Below are 16,742 nucleotides of genomic sequence, written 5' to 3' on the forward strand. Positions count from 1 at the left end.
GAATAAGTTTTAAACCTTAGTGCTTGGCTGCTGGTAAATCATACCTAAAATTAAGTAAATCATACCTAATGTTAAGTGTCTAAATGAGAATTTTCCTGACATGTACTGTTACATAAAATTGCTACACAGACATTTTAAGAAAAAAATACTAGTAACAGCAAATTTAGCAACAGTTTTTCCTCACTGGCTGTTCTCACAGTCCTTTTGAAGCCTCTATGATTGACTATTAGAGTTTTCTACAGTTGTCTGAGAGGTTATCTCTCTTCCTAGCCATGTACTGTCCTGCCTAATTCAGTCTTGCACAACTGAAGTCCCCAGAATGTTAATTAATTGTGAGAAATAACAACCAAAATATGATCTGAAAGAAATTTGTCCATGCCCTCCATTGGCTTTGTTGCTGGATCTTATCCATGTTAAGGAAGGCCTGTGAAGTTCTCAGAGAAGACTGAGTGTGCTGTCAGGGTTTGTTTTCTTTTTGGTAAAGCAAGCGGAAAAAAATGTTTGACCTCTCTTAAGATAAAGCATAGGAAAAATGGGATCATGCATAAAGCCCGATTCACCACAGCATCTTTAACCACAAGCCCTTCCTTTTCGTTCCCTTTCATTACTTGTCTCTAGCAGTCTCAGAAACTGAATTCTTGTTGGGCATCCTAACTTCTTTATTCATCTCAGCAAGTCACAGGGAAATAGTAAACATCCTTTTGGCCCCAGCCAGAATGCCGCACATGATATCAGGAAAAGAAAGTTAAGCAGGGATCCCATTTCTCTTCCTATTTGTCTCCAGAAGAACCTCTAGTTTTTTGTTTGTTTGTTGCCTGGTCATTGTGTTCCTTTGAGAAGGAAGACATTGGCAGGGCTGCTAGCCTTTTAATATCCTTGTTTCATACAGATGAATTCCTTTTTGCCAAGTCCTTATGTTTTTTTGTTATTTTCCCCAGATTTACCAGAAAATTTGGCTCTACAGCCCCCATTATAACAGAGAAATGTTTGGGAACTTCAGCCATTCCCATCCTTACTTCCAACTTCTGCTCTGGAGGAAGCAGCAGTTGTAAACACAATCATGCTGTGCATAATGCTGGTTCTTTTCTGATTTGAATATATGTTCTCAACATGGCATAAATTAACACTTGGAAATACAGTCCTTTTAATTTTCTACTCTGGCTTTGTTGTCTGCAAGACAGAATTAACACATCCCAATTTTAGAAGACTGTTTTGAGAAATGTAGGTGATGTGTACAACAGCTGTACTATGCCTCTGTATTGCTTGAGAACAGGGCTCCTTGCTATTTTGTTTTTGCAGTAGAGCTGGCTAATATTTGTTGTATTCTGTAGACCAAACGAGCAGTTTCCTTTTGCAGGTCTGTGACTCCTATCCTACAGAAGTGTACGTACCAAAATCTGCAACTGCGCACATCATAGTGGGGAGCTCTAAATTCCGGAGCCGAAGGCGTTTCCCAGCTCTTTCCTACTACTGCAAGGATAACAATGTAAGTGTGAATTTGTAGCTTTGATGTGTTTACTTATTTTGTCCTTGACTTTGTAATTCTTCTAGTAAACGTCTACAAGAAGAATCAGTGTTTGTTTGTTTAAGATTGCAATTAAAAGATTGCTGGTGTAGTCTGGTTAGTGTGGTTTTTACTTACTGTCAGCAGGCACATACTGAAATTATGGTTAGATCACTCACAGGCATTTAATGCATTTATTTAAACTCATCATCAAGCTAACATCAAAAAAAATTATTGCAATCCCTGTATGAGAAGGAATCAGGACAAGGTACAAGAAGTCAGAGGGGCCTGGGGAGAACTGATGAGATGCAGCCTGAAACATGGGTGGCAGAAGAGCAAAGGCCAGTAGCAGGTAATTGGGGAGATGACTGGAGGAGAACAGAAGAATTTAGGACGTGGTAGCCACGGCCTGAGAGCAAGATGAGGAGGAGAAAAACTATACTTGAAACCATTGGAAAATTGGGAGTAGCCTCTCAAGAAAAAATCTGCGACTTGACCTAGTGAGGATGGCTGAAAGAGCTACCAAATTCTGGCTGAGCGCACGTTATGTGTGTATGATGTGTTGTGGCTTTGTTGAAGAGGCTTTCCTTGTCCTTGTCTTTGGTAGAAGAGTGCCACCTAATCCTTGTGCTAGATGCTCTCAGGGCTGAGTAAGGAGCTGCCCCACTTGTCTAACTATTTGGAAAAAAACTTGCACCAAGGCTATTGGCACTCCTGGTTTTGGCAGCTGAAGTAAAGGAGATGGGTGGACTGAAGGATCCCATAGACTCAGTGTTTTTGCATTTGTGTCCTGGACCTCTAGGAACTGGCTTAGCTCACCTGTCATTACCAGCCAGGAGAATGGTGTCCCCCTGGTACTCACAGAAGATCTGTGTGTCTAATAGCTCCTTATGTTTCAGTCCCAGACTGGCAACTGCATCAAGAGGTCTTCCTTGGTAGTTCTGGGAGATGGCCAGAACTTCCCAAGGACAGAGCTAGTGTGGGATTACAGTGCATTTTTAGAGTCTCCCACACAGGATGGGAACTATTTCCATAGGCAAATTCCTGATAAGCAGGAATGATAAACTACAGTCTCCACAGAAATCCTCTCCTTGCTGTGATCCTTATCCTAGGTTTAAGCTTCAGAAGGGAATGAGACATTATTTTTGACTTGTTCTTTATCCCCTTATTTCAGCAGAATTCTGCTTCAGTAAAGATCTATGGGTTTGACTGCAAAACAGGAGGAAATAAAGGTTTTAAATAGTAAATGCAGTCTATGTATAAATTGTGTATTGTATTTAATATTTAATGAAGGCCAAATTTTTCAAAATGAATCACTTTACATAATCAACTAAGTCCAAATACAGGCATTTAGGATTCAAAACACTTGGACACTTTCAAATCTCAGAAAAAGAACAGGTCTTGGGGGTCAGTTGGATTGCAATATAGTTGTCCAGTTTGGGTGTATTCCCCAGTTTCTACCTAGATGTTTTCCCCATTTCAGCTGGTGTTCAGATTAAGGCTAAGGTTCACTTTCAGACCACCAGCGTCTGAAGTACTGTGTTCCCTCCTGGATCCTGTAAGGTTCAAAGGGCTAGGAAAAGAAGTGGGGTAAGATTGGTGAAGGTAGGCATTGAACAACTAGAGTAACAGCAGGCTGGGAAGAGGTCTGCTGCTGGCAGGGGGGTGGCTGCCACTCATTCAGTCTTTCATAACCACTACTGTCCCGTAGTAATTCGGTACGCCCAAGTTCAAATGATGTTGCGACACTACTCTGCGTCTCACAGGATCATTGTGGCTACGCTAAGATCAAACCCTGGAACTATTTGTTCAGCCTGTGCGATACAAAGTGACCTGATCTCTTGCCCTCCCCACATCCCAAGAAATGTTACAGACATATGGGCTCGTCATAAGCATTTGGCCTGAGTCAGCTGGAGGCAAGCTGTTCATGGAGATAGCGTATAGTGATTCCTGCTTGACACCTAATGGGTATCTAGGTCAATTTATCTTTCTAGTTTTGCATTGCTGTCAGTGCAGCTGTTTCATAAGCTGAGGCTAAAAATGATCTTAACCTCAATCTTAACTTGACAGACAAGCTGCTCTTTCCTTCTGGTGGCAGCACGTATCTTAGCCCTTGAGCCCCCAGAGTGCTATAACGTAATGAGCTCCAGCCCCTCCACTCCTCAATCTGAACCTTAATCCACAACCCTAACTTTAGCCTTAGTCTTGATGTCCATATCTACCTCAAGTATGGTACACCATGGTTGAGAGCGAAATGTCTTCCTTCTATTAAAATAATAGGTTGTGAACATATTCATGAGTATCTTTTGCTTCATGAAAAAGAGGTGTTAGCGTATATTAAATCACTGGGAAGTTCACTGATCAGCAGGCAAAATTAAATGACTAATAATCTGGTTGCAAATAACATTTAGTGTCTGAACAGGCTCTCACACGATTCAGGATTTATGTATTAAAGATACCCATTTTACTAACCCCTGATAGTTCAAAGACTTGGCTGAAAACAAGCATGTTCCCTCTCACAGTAATAAATAATCTGTAGGGCAGTCTGTGTGGGTCATGACCTTCAGAGTACAGATTCTCTTCATGCTTACATTCAGTGCTTAGAAAGTGCATGCATTAGCCCTGTGCCTCCTACAAACCTAGCTGCTCCCTGCCTAGCAGTGACTGGGAAATAAAACCTCCCTGTTCCACATCCAGTTCCTTCTTTCCCAGTTTCATTGAGCAGCCTGTTCCTAATGAGTTTAGGGAGAAACTCCTTTGCCTTCTTCAACAGCTCTGGCTAATAAATGTGCTCCAGGAGCCAGGCTGCCTGACCCACTTCCCATGTTGTGAGGTCTTTCTCCAGAGGCAGTGCTAAAAATACAGCAGCATCACTGATCTGGCTGCACAGTATGCATTTTTGCTTCCTGGACTCACGATGTCTAAGGCTGTTTAGTAAAGTGTGTATTGGTGTAAGTTGGGTGTAACTGTGGTATCATAACGGGAGAGTGAGTGACCGTGCAGAGGGATCCATTCCTTATGCTACATCAGTGCTCTTGTGATTGCAGTGCATTGTTCTCTAGAGACCACCTTTCAGGAGATACTCTCCACGAGGGAAAAGTCTATATTTAAAATAGCTCTAAAAGTTGGATTCAAGATTAGACCTGGGCATTGGGGTATTATTGCGATAATATTCCCTTGTCTTTCTAAAAATAACTCATTTAGTAACATGCAATTCATTTTACCATTTCCATGCAACTGTACGCCTATGGTGAACATCTAATAAGCTGCTTTTGTAAATGCTTCTGGATCCTAAATCATTTCTGCTTAATAAGTACACTAATTTATTTCTTCTTCTTTTCCCGCAGGCCTCCATATGTAGGAGCAGCCAGCCTTTATCTGGCTTTAGTGCTCGATGTCTTGAGGATGAACAGATGCTCCAGGCCATCCGAAAAGCAAACCCAGGAAGTGATTTCCTATATGTTGTTGACACTCGACCCAAAGTAAGTATATTGCCTTTCTTGCCTGTAAAAAGACTGAATCTGGGCTGAATAAATGACTGGCTGTACATCTGCTCTCTGTTGCACCTGTGTAAATCCACAGGTAAATCAGGATTTATCAGGAATATCTTAACTAGGAATCTTGCCCATGTTTTCCTCACTTTGAGAGTTTTATTCTTTACATTGAGTCTTTCTCTTTTTTGTTCTTAACAACATGTTAAGATACAGAAAAATAATAACTTGAAATAGTAACTGTAATGCGATAAAAGGCTAGTTTCATCACATGCAGGAGCTAACAGTAATACTGATGAGGCTAGTGAAAAATAATTCCTGTTATAAAATTGTATTTACAGTTATTCGTAGTCTTGCAAACCTCTACCTGCTTATAATAAAACTTACCATGCAAGATTACTCCTATAAGTGGGGGAATAAGCTCTAATCCTGCAAATTTTTCCAGTAAATGACTTTGGTGAGACACCTCCTGTGAGCAGTGAAAAAAGCCACAACTTTAAGTAAAGAGAGCAAAATTGGCTGGAAATTACAAAAACCTCTGTATTTCCAGCAGTGCTGACTTCTTCAAGAGCCAGTCAGCAGGTCAAGACACTTTGGTTTTCACTGAACGTCTCTGGAAAAAGAGTTCTGATGGAAAGAAATTCAGATACCTAGATTCCCACTCATCTCTGTCTGCACTGGGCTGCTTTATCAAAGCTTCTGTGAACCCAGGTGCCAAATGCAGCCTTGTTACAGCTCTGCAGCTCCTCATGCATATATAACCCTGGAGCGTGTAGGCAGTGGTAGATCCCGGTGCAAGCTGCTCCTGGCACTTCTCTGGGAGACCTGAACAAACACACAGGTAAATTATCAAGTCTGGTGCAAGGTCCTCCATTGCTCTGCTAAGCTAAAGAGCTACCTGCCTCTTTTCTTACCAGGACTAGTTCCTTGTGAAGATAATGAATATTGACAGATCCTTGAACCCAGCATTCCCAGGTGCTTCTTGTACGCTGTCCTTCGTTGTGATTACTAATGTTCAAAACAAAAGATTTGGCTGTGGAGGAAAGCTTTGTTTCCACTTCATTTAAATAGGCCAGGGTGACCAAGCACAGAGCTTTTACTTTGGCTACTGCCTTTCTTCATTTTCTCCTTCCTCTGTATGTTTACAGAAGATGTTAATATAAATCTATGAGTGAAACATATTAGTTCTACTACTCTTTTTAAAAAGTAAGGTCTTTGATACCTTCCACACAAAAGACGGATCCAGGAAAACTGGCAAGTGAGGTCTGTTCCCTTTAAAGGTTTTATCCTCCTGTTTGCTGAGATTAAACTGGGGCAGGCACAATTTAGAAATTAACAACTGCTTTAGGAGCAACAGATGGAATTTGGGTAGGTGATGTGGAAAAGTTGTTAGTAAATATTGTGGCAGCTGCAAAATTTGGCAACTGATAATATTTAAAATAAATGAGTGTCAGAAAGCCTTGCAAATTTAACCTTATATTTATTTACTTTTAAAGAGAGCTGTCTCTGATTTATTTATTTATTTATTTTAATGAAGGATTTCTGTGATGAAATTGCTCTGATACAGAGACAGTTTATAACGTTTGCAGTGCTGAGGATTAGGTTAGTTAAGGGCAAGGTATGTTTCATTCAGGGCTTCTGGGCTTTCTGGTGATTCAGACATACATACAGATCTTTTTTCTGAAGATATATGCTGTTGTCAGGAGGGACAGCTTCATGTTGCTGATACAAGAACACTGAGGTCTACTTCAAAAGAGAAAGATTAGGAGTTGACAGATGATTTAAATCTTTCTAGCAAGTCACACTGAGGGCTCTGTCCTTAGAGGACACGCTGTTCACAGGCAGTAATTTTTTTTATTGTTCCTTGACTGTCAAAGATCAGCAGACTGCTCATTGTTAGACTATTTCTTCTTTTTTCTTCTTTCCTTTTTTTTTTTTTTTTTTTGTCTATTTTCCTGTTTTAGAGGATAGTTTCTTCTGTTTTATCATGGAAGTCCTGCAATATTTCATTTCCTAATGGTCCTCCACAAATGCAACTATGCATTCCTATTGCTAAGTTCTACTCAAGGGAATGGATGTGTTAGAAAATGTGAAGATGGGAGAAAAACCCTGTCTTCACCTTTCTGAATTAGAATAAAACAGTTGAAAATCACTCTCACCTGATTACTTATGCATATAAAATTAAGTTAATATTCATAAAAAGGGTTTATTTTTTAGCACTTTGGAAGTTAAGAGGTCAGATATGGGGCATGTGAACCAGTTTTGACTTAGGACATAAAGCTAGACCTGTTCATCTTAGTTGGAGATAAGCTGGCAGTAGACAATCCTCCTTAATGGCCTGCATTCAATTCCAAATTAAAATTGAATAGCGGGAGTATGTGTGTTTGGGGTGGAGATCAGGAAGAGACACATTCTCCCCATGACACCATTAGCTGAGTACTGAAGTATACTATTGTGAACTTCAAAAGCAACCAGAGAAGCAGCAAATCAACAATGCTTCCTGCAACATTTGGAAATAAAGTGGAGGAGTTCCCTACCTAGTCCTTTGTCTCCTAGACAATACTTGAGATACTTCACTTTGATTTTTTTCAGAACATAATGTCTCTTTGCAATGAAGACCTCTCTCTCTCTCTCTCTTCCTCTCTCTTTTTTTTTTTCTTTTTTTTTTTTTTTTGTCAACAGGTACCTCACAAGGTGTCTCAAAAAGCTTTGTTAGTGTCCTTCAGTATGGATGTGCAATGTGCATTGTTACTTTAAATCAGAGATCTGTCCTGAGCAGAACTTGTTAGTTGTGCTTAGAGGCATGGAATTCCTATAATGTTGACTATTTGGAGTAAGATGTGAAAAAAGTATTGTAAATAATAAATATTAAAAAAAAAATTATACAGGTTAATAAAGTAAAAGGGCTTAATTTCAATCAGCTCTATATTTTGTGTGTGGAGATCTGAATTTGGCACAAGGGGCTTGGCAGATAGCTTTCTTTCCCCCCCAAGAATCTCAAAAAGGGGGAAATAAACATTAAAGAAAAACCAAAACACTTAATTTTACACATGGGAGAACTGAACTAAAGAAGCATGTAGTGACTTTCCCAGGCTAGCAAGCAAGCAGCAGATTCAAAGACAAAACTCCAGCTTCCATTTCAATGTATTTTTTCTTTTTTCTTCTGAAACACAGCAAAATATTTGGTAGTGCTGCATTGTAGATGAAGATGTTTGTGGTAATTTTGTCAATTCAGATATTTTGTGGTCTTATACAACTGGAGCCAAGACACTCTAAACTTGGGAAAGCTACTCTGACTCTTCACTATTTCAAGCTTAAGAGAACTAAGCTGTATGAACTTTTGGGTGATTTGAGCAATAAAATGTATTTCTGGGAAATGTATGTTCCATATGCCATGGAACAGTGTTATGGCAGATAAGACACTGCCACCTTCTGGGTGTATTCTGCTAGTAAACATAACACTGACCACAAATAAAATCAAAACGGCCTTTTAAAAGCAAAATTAAACCTTTGTGCTCTTGCAGAAGAGCCCTACATAAGTTGTGGGGTATTCTGTGTGTTTGATTAATACTCAATGTGTGTGAAATAGAGATTGGAGCTTTAGTGACCCAGCAGACTGCAATATACTGTAAATGGATTCCCATTGCCAAACTAGTTGTGTTGACACAATGGTGAAGGCTTCCAATTTATGCCTGACTTAAATCACTCTGATTTATTGCAGTAGACCATGGCCTTTGTTTTGAAAAGAATCTGTGTTACTTGTTTTCATCCAGTTTTCCTATTTATTTTTTTTCAGCTCAATGCAATGGCAAACCGAGCAGCAGGGAAGGGATATGAGAACGAAGACAACTACTCCAACATCAAGTTTCAATTCATAGGCATTGAGAACATCCACGTCATGAGAAATAGTCTGCAGAAAATGCTTGAAGGTATTACTCTTCTTTATTGAAAGCCAAGGAAAAGCTTTGACACAAATCAGAACGACTTCTTTGAAATCAGTACCAAAATAAAATTTTGTCTGGTGTACAGCATGTAGTTGCTTGCTGTCTAATGGGCTTGTACCGTGGATCATCACTGCAGTTAGGGATGTTTTCCTAATTGTGTGAAAATCTTGTTCCACGAGTGAAATCCACGTATTGTTTACTTTAATGACAAACCTCATTTGACTTCAATACACCTTACTGCTACTACTCTTTCCTTGTGGTTTAAAATTTGATGGTAGAAAGTAAACAGATGCTTATATCTGACTAAGATGATAGTGGGAAAGACTTGAAGATTAAAAAAAGAAATCTCAGAAAACATATGGCTTGAGTTTTGTATTTGGTCAGTAAGGAACTCATGTATTTGGGACTTCAGAATTTTAACAGAAATTTGTTCATGGCCTGTATGGGGCACATCACACCAGTTCTGTTTGTGAAACTCCCAGTCAGTGGCTGTAACCGTTTAACACCTTCATAATCCCCTGTAAATTAGTAATAATCACTTTATAAATACCTAGCAGTGTATAAACCAGCACATTGTACTGGTTTATAGCTTTAGCATTTGGAATACACTACAGTTTAGAGGCCTTCTGGGAAAAGGGTAAGGATAAAAAGCCATCCTTGACCCACAGTTGTTTTGTTGATTTTTAACAGGCAAATAGTAAGTGCTCACTCCATCCCACGCAGTCTCAGTATTTATGTCATGTATATCATCAACAAAAGGCTTCTAAATTCTTTCCCCACCTGAATCAGTTTGGTCCTGAACAGGCCTTGGTCTTGAATCGGGGGATCCCCTCTGAGTATGGGGCATCCACAGCTTCTTGAGGCAACCTGTTCCAGTGCCTCACTACTCTTAAAGTGAAGAATTACTTCCTAACGTCTAATCTAAATCTATCCTCATTTAGTTTAAGACCATTCCCCCTTGTCCTATCATTATCTACCCAAGTAAAGAGTCCATCTCCATCCTTTTCATAAGACTCGTTTAAGTACTGAAAGGCCACAAAGAGGTGTCCTCGGGGCCTTCTCTTTTCCAGGCTGAAATATGCCTTCTGGTACCACAGGAACGTACCTTACCATGTCCTCTTCGGCCACACGTGATTCCAAGGTAGTCTGCGTAGTCTTCTGTGATCCCTGGTCAGTAACCTTGTCCAAATGAAGGAGGAAGGCTCTGTAGTCCTTGCTCTGCCCACTACAGATGCACGTGTGCTCAGCCCTATGCAGGATCTTAGGTTAAATCAATAACTGCTAGGCAACTTGTTTTATTTTTAGTACATCACTCCCTCCGTGGTGTATTCTTGCTTAGTCCCTTGCCTAAGGGTCTCAGAAGGGAGACTAGAAGGGGTTTTAGTGAATGACAAAGCCTTGTTTGGCTGGAACAGAGGCCTCGTGAACAAACCTTTCCCTTTGTTTGTTCAGCTTGAGCCGAGCAAGGTTAAAGTAGTAAACAACCAGCCTGGCTGCACGGGGTAGTGTTGTGTATTATTTTAGAGCCAGAAGTTCATGAGCTGGGCCCATGGCACAAACTGATAGGTAACAAGGTAATTTCTGAGACATTTAACACTTCATGCTGCTTGGGGGCATAACTTTTTAGCATGTGTTCTTAAATGAGCCATATGCCAAATATGTCTCTCTCTTTTTTTTTTTTTTCATAGATTTTTATATTTTCTGTGTTGAAATCGCATTTAGAGACCTAACAGATAAGATGAAAAAATAAAGAAGTGAAGTTTCAGATACTTGAGGCTCTCATTGAATTTAAGGCTTGAGATGCACGAGGGCTTTTTTCATGTAAAAAGCCGTACAGTTTTTCTCTTTTTCCATTTGTAGAAGTGTCCCTTCATCTTATTTTTCTTGTGTCCTTTAAAATGTTATTACTGGGAACCAGAATCAAAAAGTCTGCCAAAGACAACGACAATATCCACTTGATCTGGCTTTACATTTTCATCAAGTATTTGAATATAGCAGGATAAATCTCTAATGTAAATATCACATTACACTGCCACATCCCCAAATGTGCCTACTGACCGTGGTATGTTATGAGATAAGTCTGATTTGGTGCAGGAGTGCAGCAAAGGTTATTTTATTCCATTTACTGGAATTAAGCAGAAGTGAAGTTCACATGAAAGACTGTGGTTTGTTGTCAACATATAATTTTAAATAATTTCAAACACTGCAGAAATCTGAACTAAAAATGCACTCATATTAGGAATATGTTGATTTCAACTGAATTTAGAAAAAAGCCGAAGCAATTAGTTTATATTTATTGCCAAGAATTTGATTAGTAAAAAAAAAAAAAAACAACCTTTGAAATGTTAATAACTTTAATTCTAACAGTTTTATTTAATTAACTTTAATGTGTATGTACTCTTGTATATTTGTTTTAGCATAATGTAAGAGCATTATAAATTTGTATTAAAAATTAAGATAGATTTTTAATAATGTAAATACTAAATTTGTAGGATAATGAGATTTTTTTTTTTTAAGAATATGCAAAAGAAGTTGAGATTCCACTTTACTCTGGAAGAAAAATGTACTTTGAGGTGCTGAAATTTCCTTCCAGAAAAACAAACCAACCAACAAGTTTTATCATTGCCTCTGCTGCCTCATACCATTTTGTATAATATTGAATTTTATTATTGTTATTTTTTAAGAGAGATGTATACGAAGAAACGTGTGCCAATTTTGATCCTGGACACAACTTCCCTGAAATAATTTTTAATATTGGAAGAAGATGTGGTACAAGATGTTTTCTCAGGAAAGATTCAGGTGCTGAGCCTGTTGTTTGGTATTTGCGAAGCGGGGGAGCCCTGTTAGGCTTCCAGGAGACAACCAAAGCTTGACCCCTGTTTGTTGTGCACTGAGATGGCGACCCCACATGCTCTCTGTCTGTATTTAAACAGCAAACACGAGCTTCTCCTCCCCTCATATGAGGAGCACTGGTTGTTGATCGGAGCAGCCCTCTGATCCTTGGACTACAGTGACAGATCAGCCAGAAGGAGAGCTTGAGGGATTGGCCCACAGCCCTTCTCCTTCCTCTCCCTTGCCAGAAAGAGGAAAACTGAGCATCAGTTGCATCCCCTTCTGGTACTTGTGCTGATGGAAGAGGCAGTTTCCACCACGTGCCCTATTTCTTCCTACCCTCCAGGGGAAGGAAGCACAGCTGGATTTCCATGAACTCTGGCACAGGCTCTTGATTTTCCTGTGCCCAGCCTATGCTCTCTTTCCCACGGCATATGTGCAGGAGGTCTTATTTCTCCCAGATTTTGGTATCAAGTTTATTTATTTATTTATTTTATTTCTCCTGAAGGAAAGAAGGTAGCAAGATTTTTTGTGTGTGTGTGTGTGTGTGCTGGCATAATTTTTTTTTTTCCCTGCCAAGACAGAAATGTCCTTTTCCCTCAGGATAGCTGAATTCATAACTGAACTCAGCACTGAGGTCCAGGTTGGTGGCCAAAATCATTTGAAATATATGGTGTGTGCCTTTAATTTAGGACAGTCTGAACTTTGCTCAGTGAAGTGGTAGGTAAATATTGATTCCAGTTTGGTGGTGGGAATGAGCAAAGCACTATTTCAGTTTTACCTTGGACTTTTGTAAACAGAGCCAGCAGCCTCAGGCAGAATCCAGCTACTAATTGGTCATGCTTCCATCTGCACAGGAGCATTAGTCATGTGAAAAGGTGTTTGCTTTCAGTGTTGCTATCTATGCATTTTTATAAATATCCTTCAAAAAGACTTTTAAAATAACCATCTGGAAGACACCTGTGTACAAAAATTACTGGATTTCATATGGACACATTAGGCTGTTTTGCCTCTGAATTAAAAAGAGTGAAGACAGTCAGATTCACTCAGACATGGTATAAAGTCTGAACTTGGCTTGTAAAATTAAACTCTGATCATGTTGAAAGAAATGGAAGTTTTGCCACCAGTGATAATGGCTCAAAATAAGAGCTGAGTCTTGTAGAAGATGTCCAGAGGAAACAAGACGTACCAAGACATTTTTAACTCACAGGTCATACATGAACTCAATGAAAAACATAGTGTTTTCACTATATTCCTTAAATGAAAAAAAAAAAAAAAGCATTTGGGTACAGTAGGATAGAAACTTAATGTTGTAAAAGCTGGGAGATTTTGCTCTTCAAACATGGTGTTAAGATAGCAAAGTTTTCAGCAAAAATGTTTTCCTTGGGGAGCTATGACTTTTCCTCGCTATCAGGTGATGTTTTTTGGTTACATCTGAAATTTTAATAAGGTTTCATTCAGGGACAGGGAACTGTTGAGTGAATTGCTTTATCCAAAACACCATTCTGTGTGGTGATGCTAACACCTAAATTTGGTGGGGCTGCCCTTATAGTGCTCACCAAATCCAGCTTCACCAGCAAATATGGTTGTGAATAGGAGGCTATGGCATTTAGTGGTTTTCTGCCTGTCCAAAGGCAGAAATTTTCCATTTTCTGATTCCAAGACCTCAATAGGGGCCTGGAGAACAAGTCCTACGAGGAGCGGCTGAGGGAGCTGGGTTTGTTCAGCCTGGAGAAGAGGAGGCTCAGGGGCGACCTTATCGCTCTCTATAGGTACCTCAAGGGAGGCTGTAGCGAGGTGGGGGTTGGTCTGTTCTCCCACGTGCCTGGTGACAGGACGAGGGGGAATGGGCTTAAGTTGAGCCAGGGGAGTTTTAGGTTAGATGTTAGGAAGAACTTCTTCACTGAAAGGGTTGTGAGGCATTGGAACAGGCTGCCCAGGGAAGTGGTGGAGTCACCATCCCTGGAAGTCTTCAAAAGACATTTAGATGTTGAGCTTAGGGATATGGTTTAGTGGGGACTGCTAGCGTTAGGTCAGAGGTTGGACTCGATGATCTTGAGGTCTCTTCCAACCTAGAAATTCTGTGTGAAATAATAGATAGAAGCCCCCCTCTCTAAAGGGTTTGAAAATTTCACTCGCAACACAGTTGGGGAAGATCTGTGCTGCACAGAAGGATGTATTTGGTAAACTGATTGCATCAGGCTTCCTGTATTTACCATGCATTTAAGATGTAGCTTATTTTGCAGTTTGTGAACTGAAATCACCTTCAATGAGTGACTTTCTGTGGGGCCTTGAAAATTCGGGCTGGCTGAAGCATATCAAAGCCATTATGGATGCTGGCATTTTTATTGCAAAGGTAAGGTGTGTAAAATAAAACTTGAACTAATCAGATACAGAAAGTGAGGACCAAGTAACACAAGTTACTTGGGTAATTTTTGTTATCTTCAGTGATGTTGTATCTGAAACTAGTGTGTCTTGTGATGCCTCACATATGAGGAGAGAAAGGTTTTAGGTGCTGTGACATAACATTTTGCTAATAGGGTAAAAAGAGTTTGTGTTAATTTGTACTGAAGATCTCAAATGTGTTACGGCCTCTACTTTCCTGTATCTCATTATGCCATGTATTTCAATGCCCTTTCTTTACTGCCCCAGCAGTGGTTATTGCTGCTCCTTTCCCTATTTACCTTGCCTCCTCCCCTGTTTCCAGGATATTTTCTTTGCTGACAATTTCTGTTCTAGGACTACTACTTCACATGGTAGTTGTACTATAGGAATGTTAGCACTATACTCTGAGTTATTAAGGAAACACCTAAATTAACCTTCTAGTCCAGTGCCTGTCTATTATGACAACCAAATTCCCTAGCAGGTTCTACTCTTACGTACTTGATAACTGCTTCAGGGAAAAAAAGCATTGGCTTTGGTAAGAAATTATTTCTCCTAATCCCACCTCAAGTAGTGCAGACATTTCTCATCTACTAAGAGTAATTTTATCACCCCCTTACTTGTGCTCTGTCTCTTTCTGGTTCAGTTCTTCTTTTTAAGATTACTATTACAATTTTTTACAGGCCATTTTATTTACAAGACCTGCTATATATGACTATATGGATAAACTTCATGGATCTGCCTCCTAAGTAACTGCCTGTTTCTCTTGCTTTGCTTCTTCCTGCTCAGCAGTTGTAGCTTTTTACCTGAATGCCAGCTGCAAGATAAATGCCCATGTTATTTCTCCCAGCCCTACTAGCTTCTTTAGCTTATAGAAATCAAGTCATTTACATTAGCTCTTGCCCATTTTTCCCCAGTGGCTAATGTTTAATGCCAAAAAGTATATCCTTTGTCCATATGCTTGCCAGCCTCGTGCTTACTCAGGCTTGCATTTTGACCTGTTCTTATTTGCACAGTTCCCAGTTCTCAGTTTTTGGTCTTCTGCCCGTATGGGTTCTATTTTGGTAGAATTTACTTGTCTCTTGAGATAAACATAGATAATTTATTATTATTCCTTGTTTCCTTTTAAGCCCAAATTTAACCTAAATGTTTATTTATCTAAGCAGTATCTTTCCTAACCTATTTTATTTCTTGCTTTTCTAAACATAGTTCTCTTTAGAAATGGCAAAGGCCAAAATCCTTAGAATTTAAAATAACCCTCAAGTTCCAAAAATAATGCAACACGAGACTTCGGAGAGCATTGTACAAATCCCCTCTTTGTGTGTTTCTCCTGGATTATGGTTAAAATGGGATCTTCTCTCCTCAGTTATTCACTTTAAAAGTATTTGTACAATCTTGCTTATTAGGTATAGATGTTCACTACTACCACAGGCTTTGTCAGAAATCTTTACAATTATGTCTTTAATGCAGTATGGTGTAATAATAGCCATGCTAGCCTGGCACTGGAGGCAGGCAGTACCATTATTGACATTGCCATCAGGAAGGGAAATTAAGAGCCATATTTGCATATGGCTGTTCTGTTGCTGGTGTGTGAGTGAGAGCATTAGCAGTAGCTGAGCTGGCTTTAGACAGTCTTCCACTCTGGCCAGTTGGTGTATTTTAATTGCTCTGTGTGGTCTGGATCCTCTTGTACACAGTAGACTTTTGGAACTGAGAATCGGTGAAGCTGTCTTCTAGGTGAATTTGCTGGTATATTTTGGAAATGTATTTATCTGCAAGGTCCATAATAGCTAAGTACCCCTTTTTAATGTATCTATCCTCTTAGTGCATCTAAAGGACAGGGAGGGATGTTTATCACAAATTACAAATGAGATTTTGTAGTATGCTCCTTCCAGTCCCCAGATCCGATGTTTGTGTCTCACTGGTGTTTACAAAAAAACAGGTGCTGAAATTCAGATCTCTTCCTTTCTGGATAAGGTCAAAGGGTTCGTTCTCTCTTCTGTCTGCCCATGGCCCAAAAGCATACTTAGCTATTTTATTCAGAACAGCTTCATGAAGAGGAGGTGAAAGTAACTCAAAACCAGAATAGCTAACAACTTAGCAGTTAGAAAGCTGCTTGTCATGTGGGACAGGATTCACTGCTCCTTTGGCACAAGAAACTGTTGAAATGGATCCCTCGTCCTCCCATACTGGTGCATAAAGAGGTGATGCTGCAAACACTGTATTGCATGGGATGTGATGCGATTAAGACCTTCCAAATGAGAGGAATAATGCTCAACATCATTCAGGAAATCTGTGGCAGAATTAAAACAAAACTAAACAAACCCAAAGTTTTCCCAATTCTCAAATGAATGCCATCCATAGTGCGCTGTCTCACTTTTCCTCTCTTACTATTGCCTTTCTGCTGCTTGTGAAATCTCTGACTTTTTCTGTATTCTTAGGCTGTGGCTGAGGAAGGTGTGAGTGTGCTTGTTCACTGCTCTGATGGCTGGGATAGAACAGCCCAGGTTTGCTCTGTAGCAAGCCTTCTGTTGGACCCATATTACAGAACTATGAAGGGATTCATGGTAAGCAGGTTCTCTATCACAT

General features: G+C 39.7%; 1 protein-coding gene and 1 long non-coding RNA gene across 7 annotated transcripts in view; one reads left to right on the forward strand and one right to left on the reverse strand.

Annotated features, from left to right (window-relative positions):
* The window catches only part of LOC311435931, a 30,292-nt gene extending 19,744 nt beyond the window's left edge, over positions 1-10,548 (reverse strand). The window contains exon 1 of the long non-coding RNA XR_014692492.1: positions 10,045-10,548. This is a non-coding gene — a long non-coding RNA (uncharacterized lncRNA). The remainder of the gene's footprint in view (positions 1-10,044) is intronic.
* MTMR7 (myotubularin related protein 7) overlaps positions 1-16,742 on the forward strand; it is a 49,105-nt gene that overhangs the window by 22,204 nt on the left and 10,159 nt on the right. For 4 of the 6 annotated variants that reach the window (XM_084517485.1, XM_084517484.1, XM_084517488.1 and 1 more), the window contains 5 exons: positions 1,358-1,486; positions 4,852-4,986; positions 8,792-8,924; positions 14,018-14,127; positions 16,595-16,720. In XM_084517485.1, coding sequence (XP_084373611.1) covers positions 1,358-1,486; positions 4,852-4,986; positions 8,792-8,924; positions 14,018-14,127; positions 16,595-16,720 — 633 coding nt within the window. The remainder of the gene's footprint in view (positions 1-1,357; positions 1,487-4,851; positions 4,987-8,791; positions 8,925-14,017; positions 14,128-16,594; positions 16,721-16,742) is intronic. The other 2 variants (XM_084517487.1, XM_084517489.1) reach the window with 1 other exon arrangement.

This window comes from Aythya ferina (genome assembly GCF_964211825.1).
Source record: "Aythya ferina genome assembly, chromosome: 4".
NCBI lineage: Eukaryota > Metazoa > Chordata > Aves > Anseriformes > Anatidae > Aythya > Aythya ferina.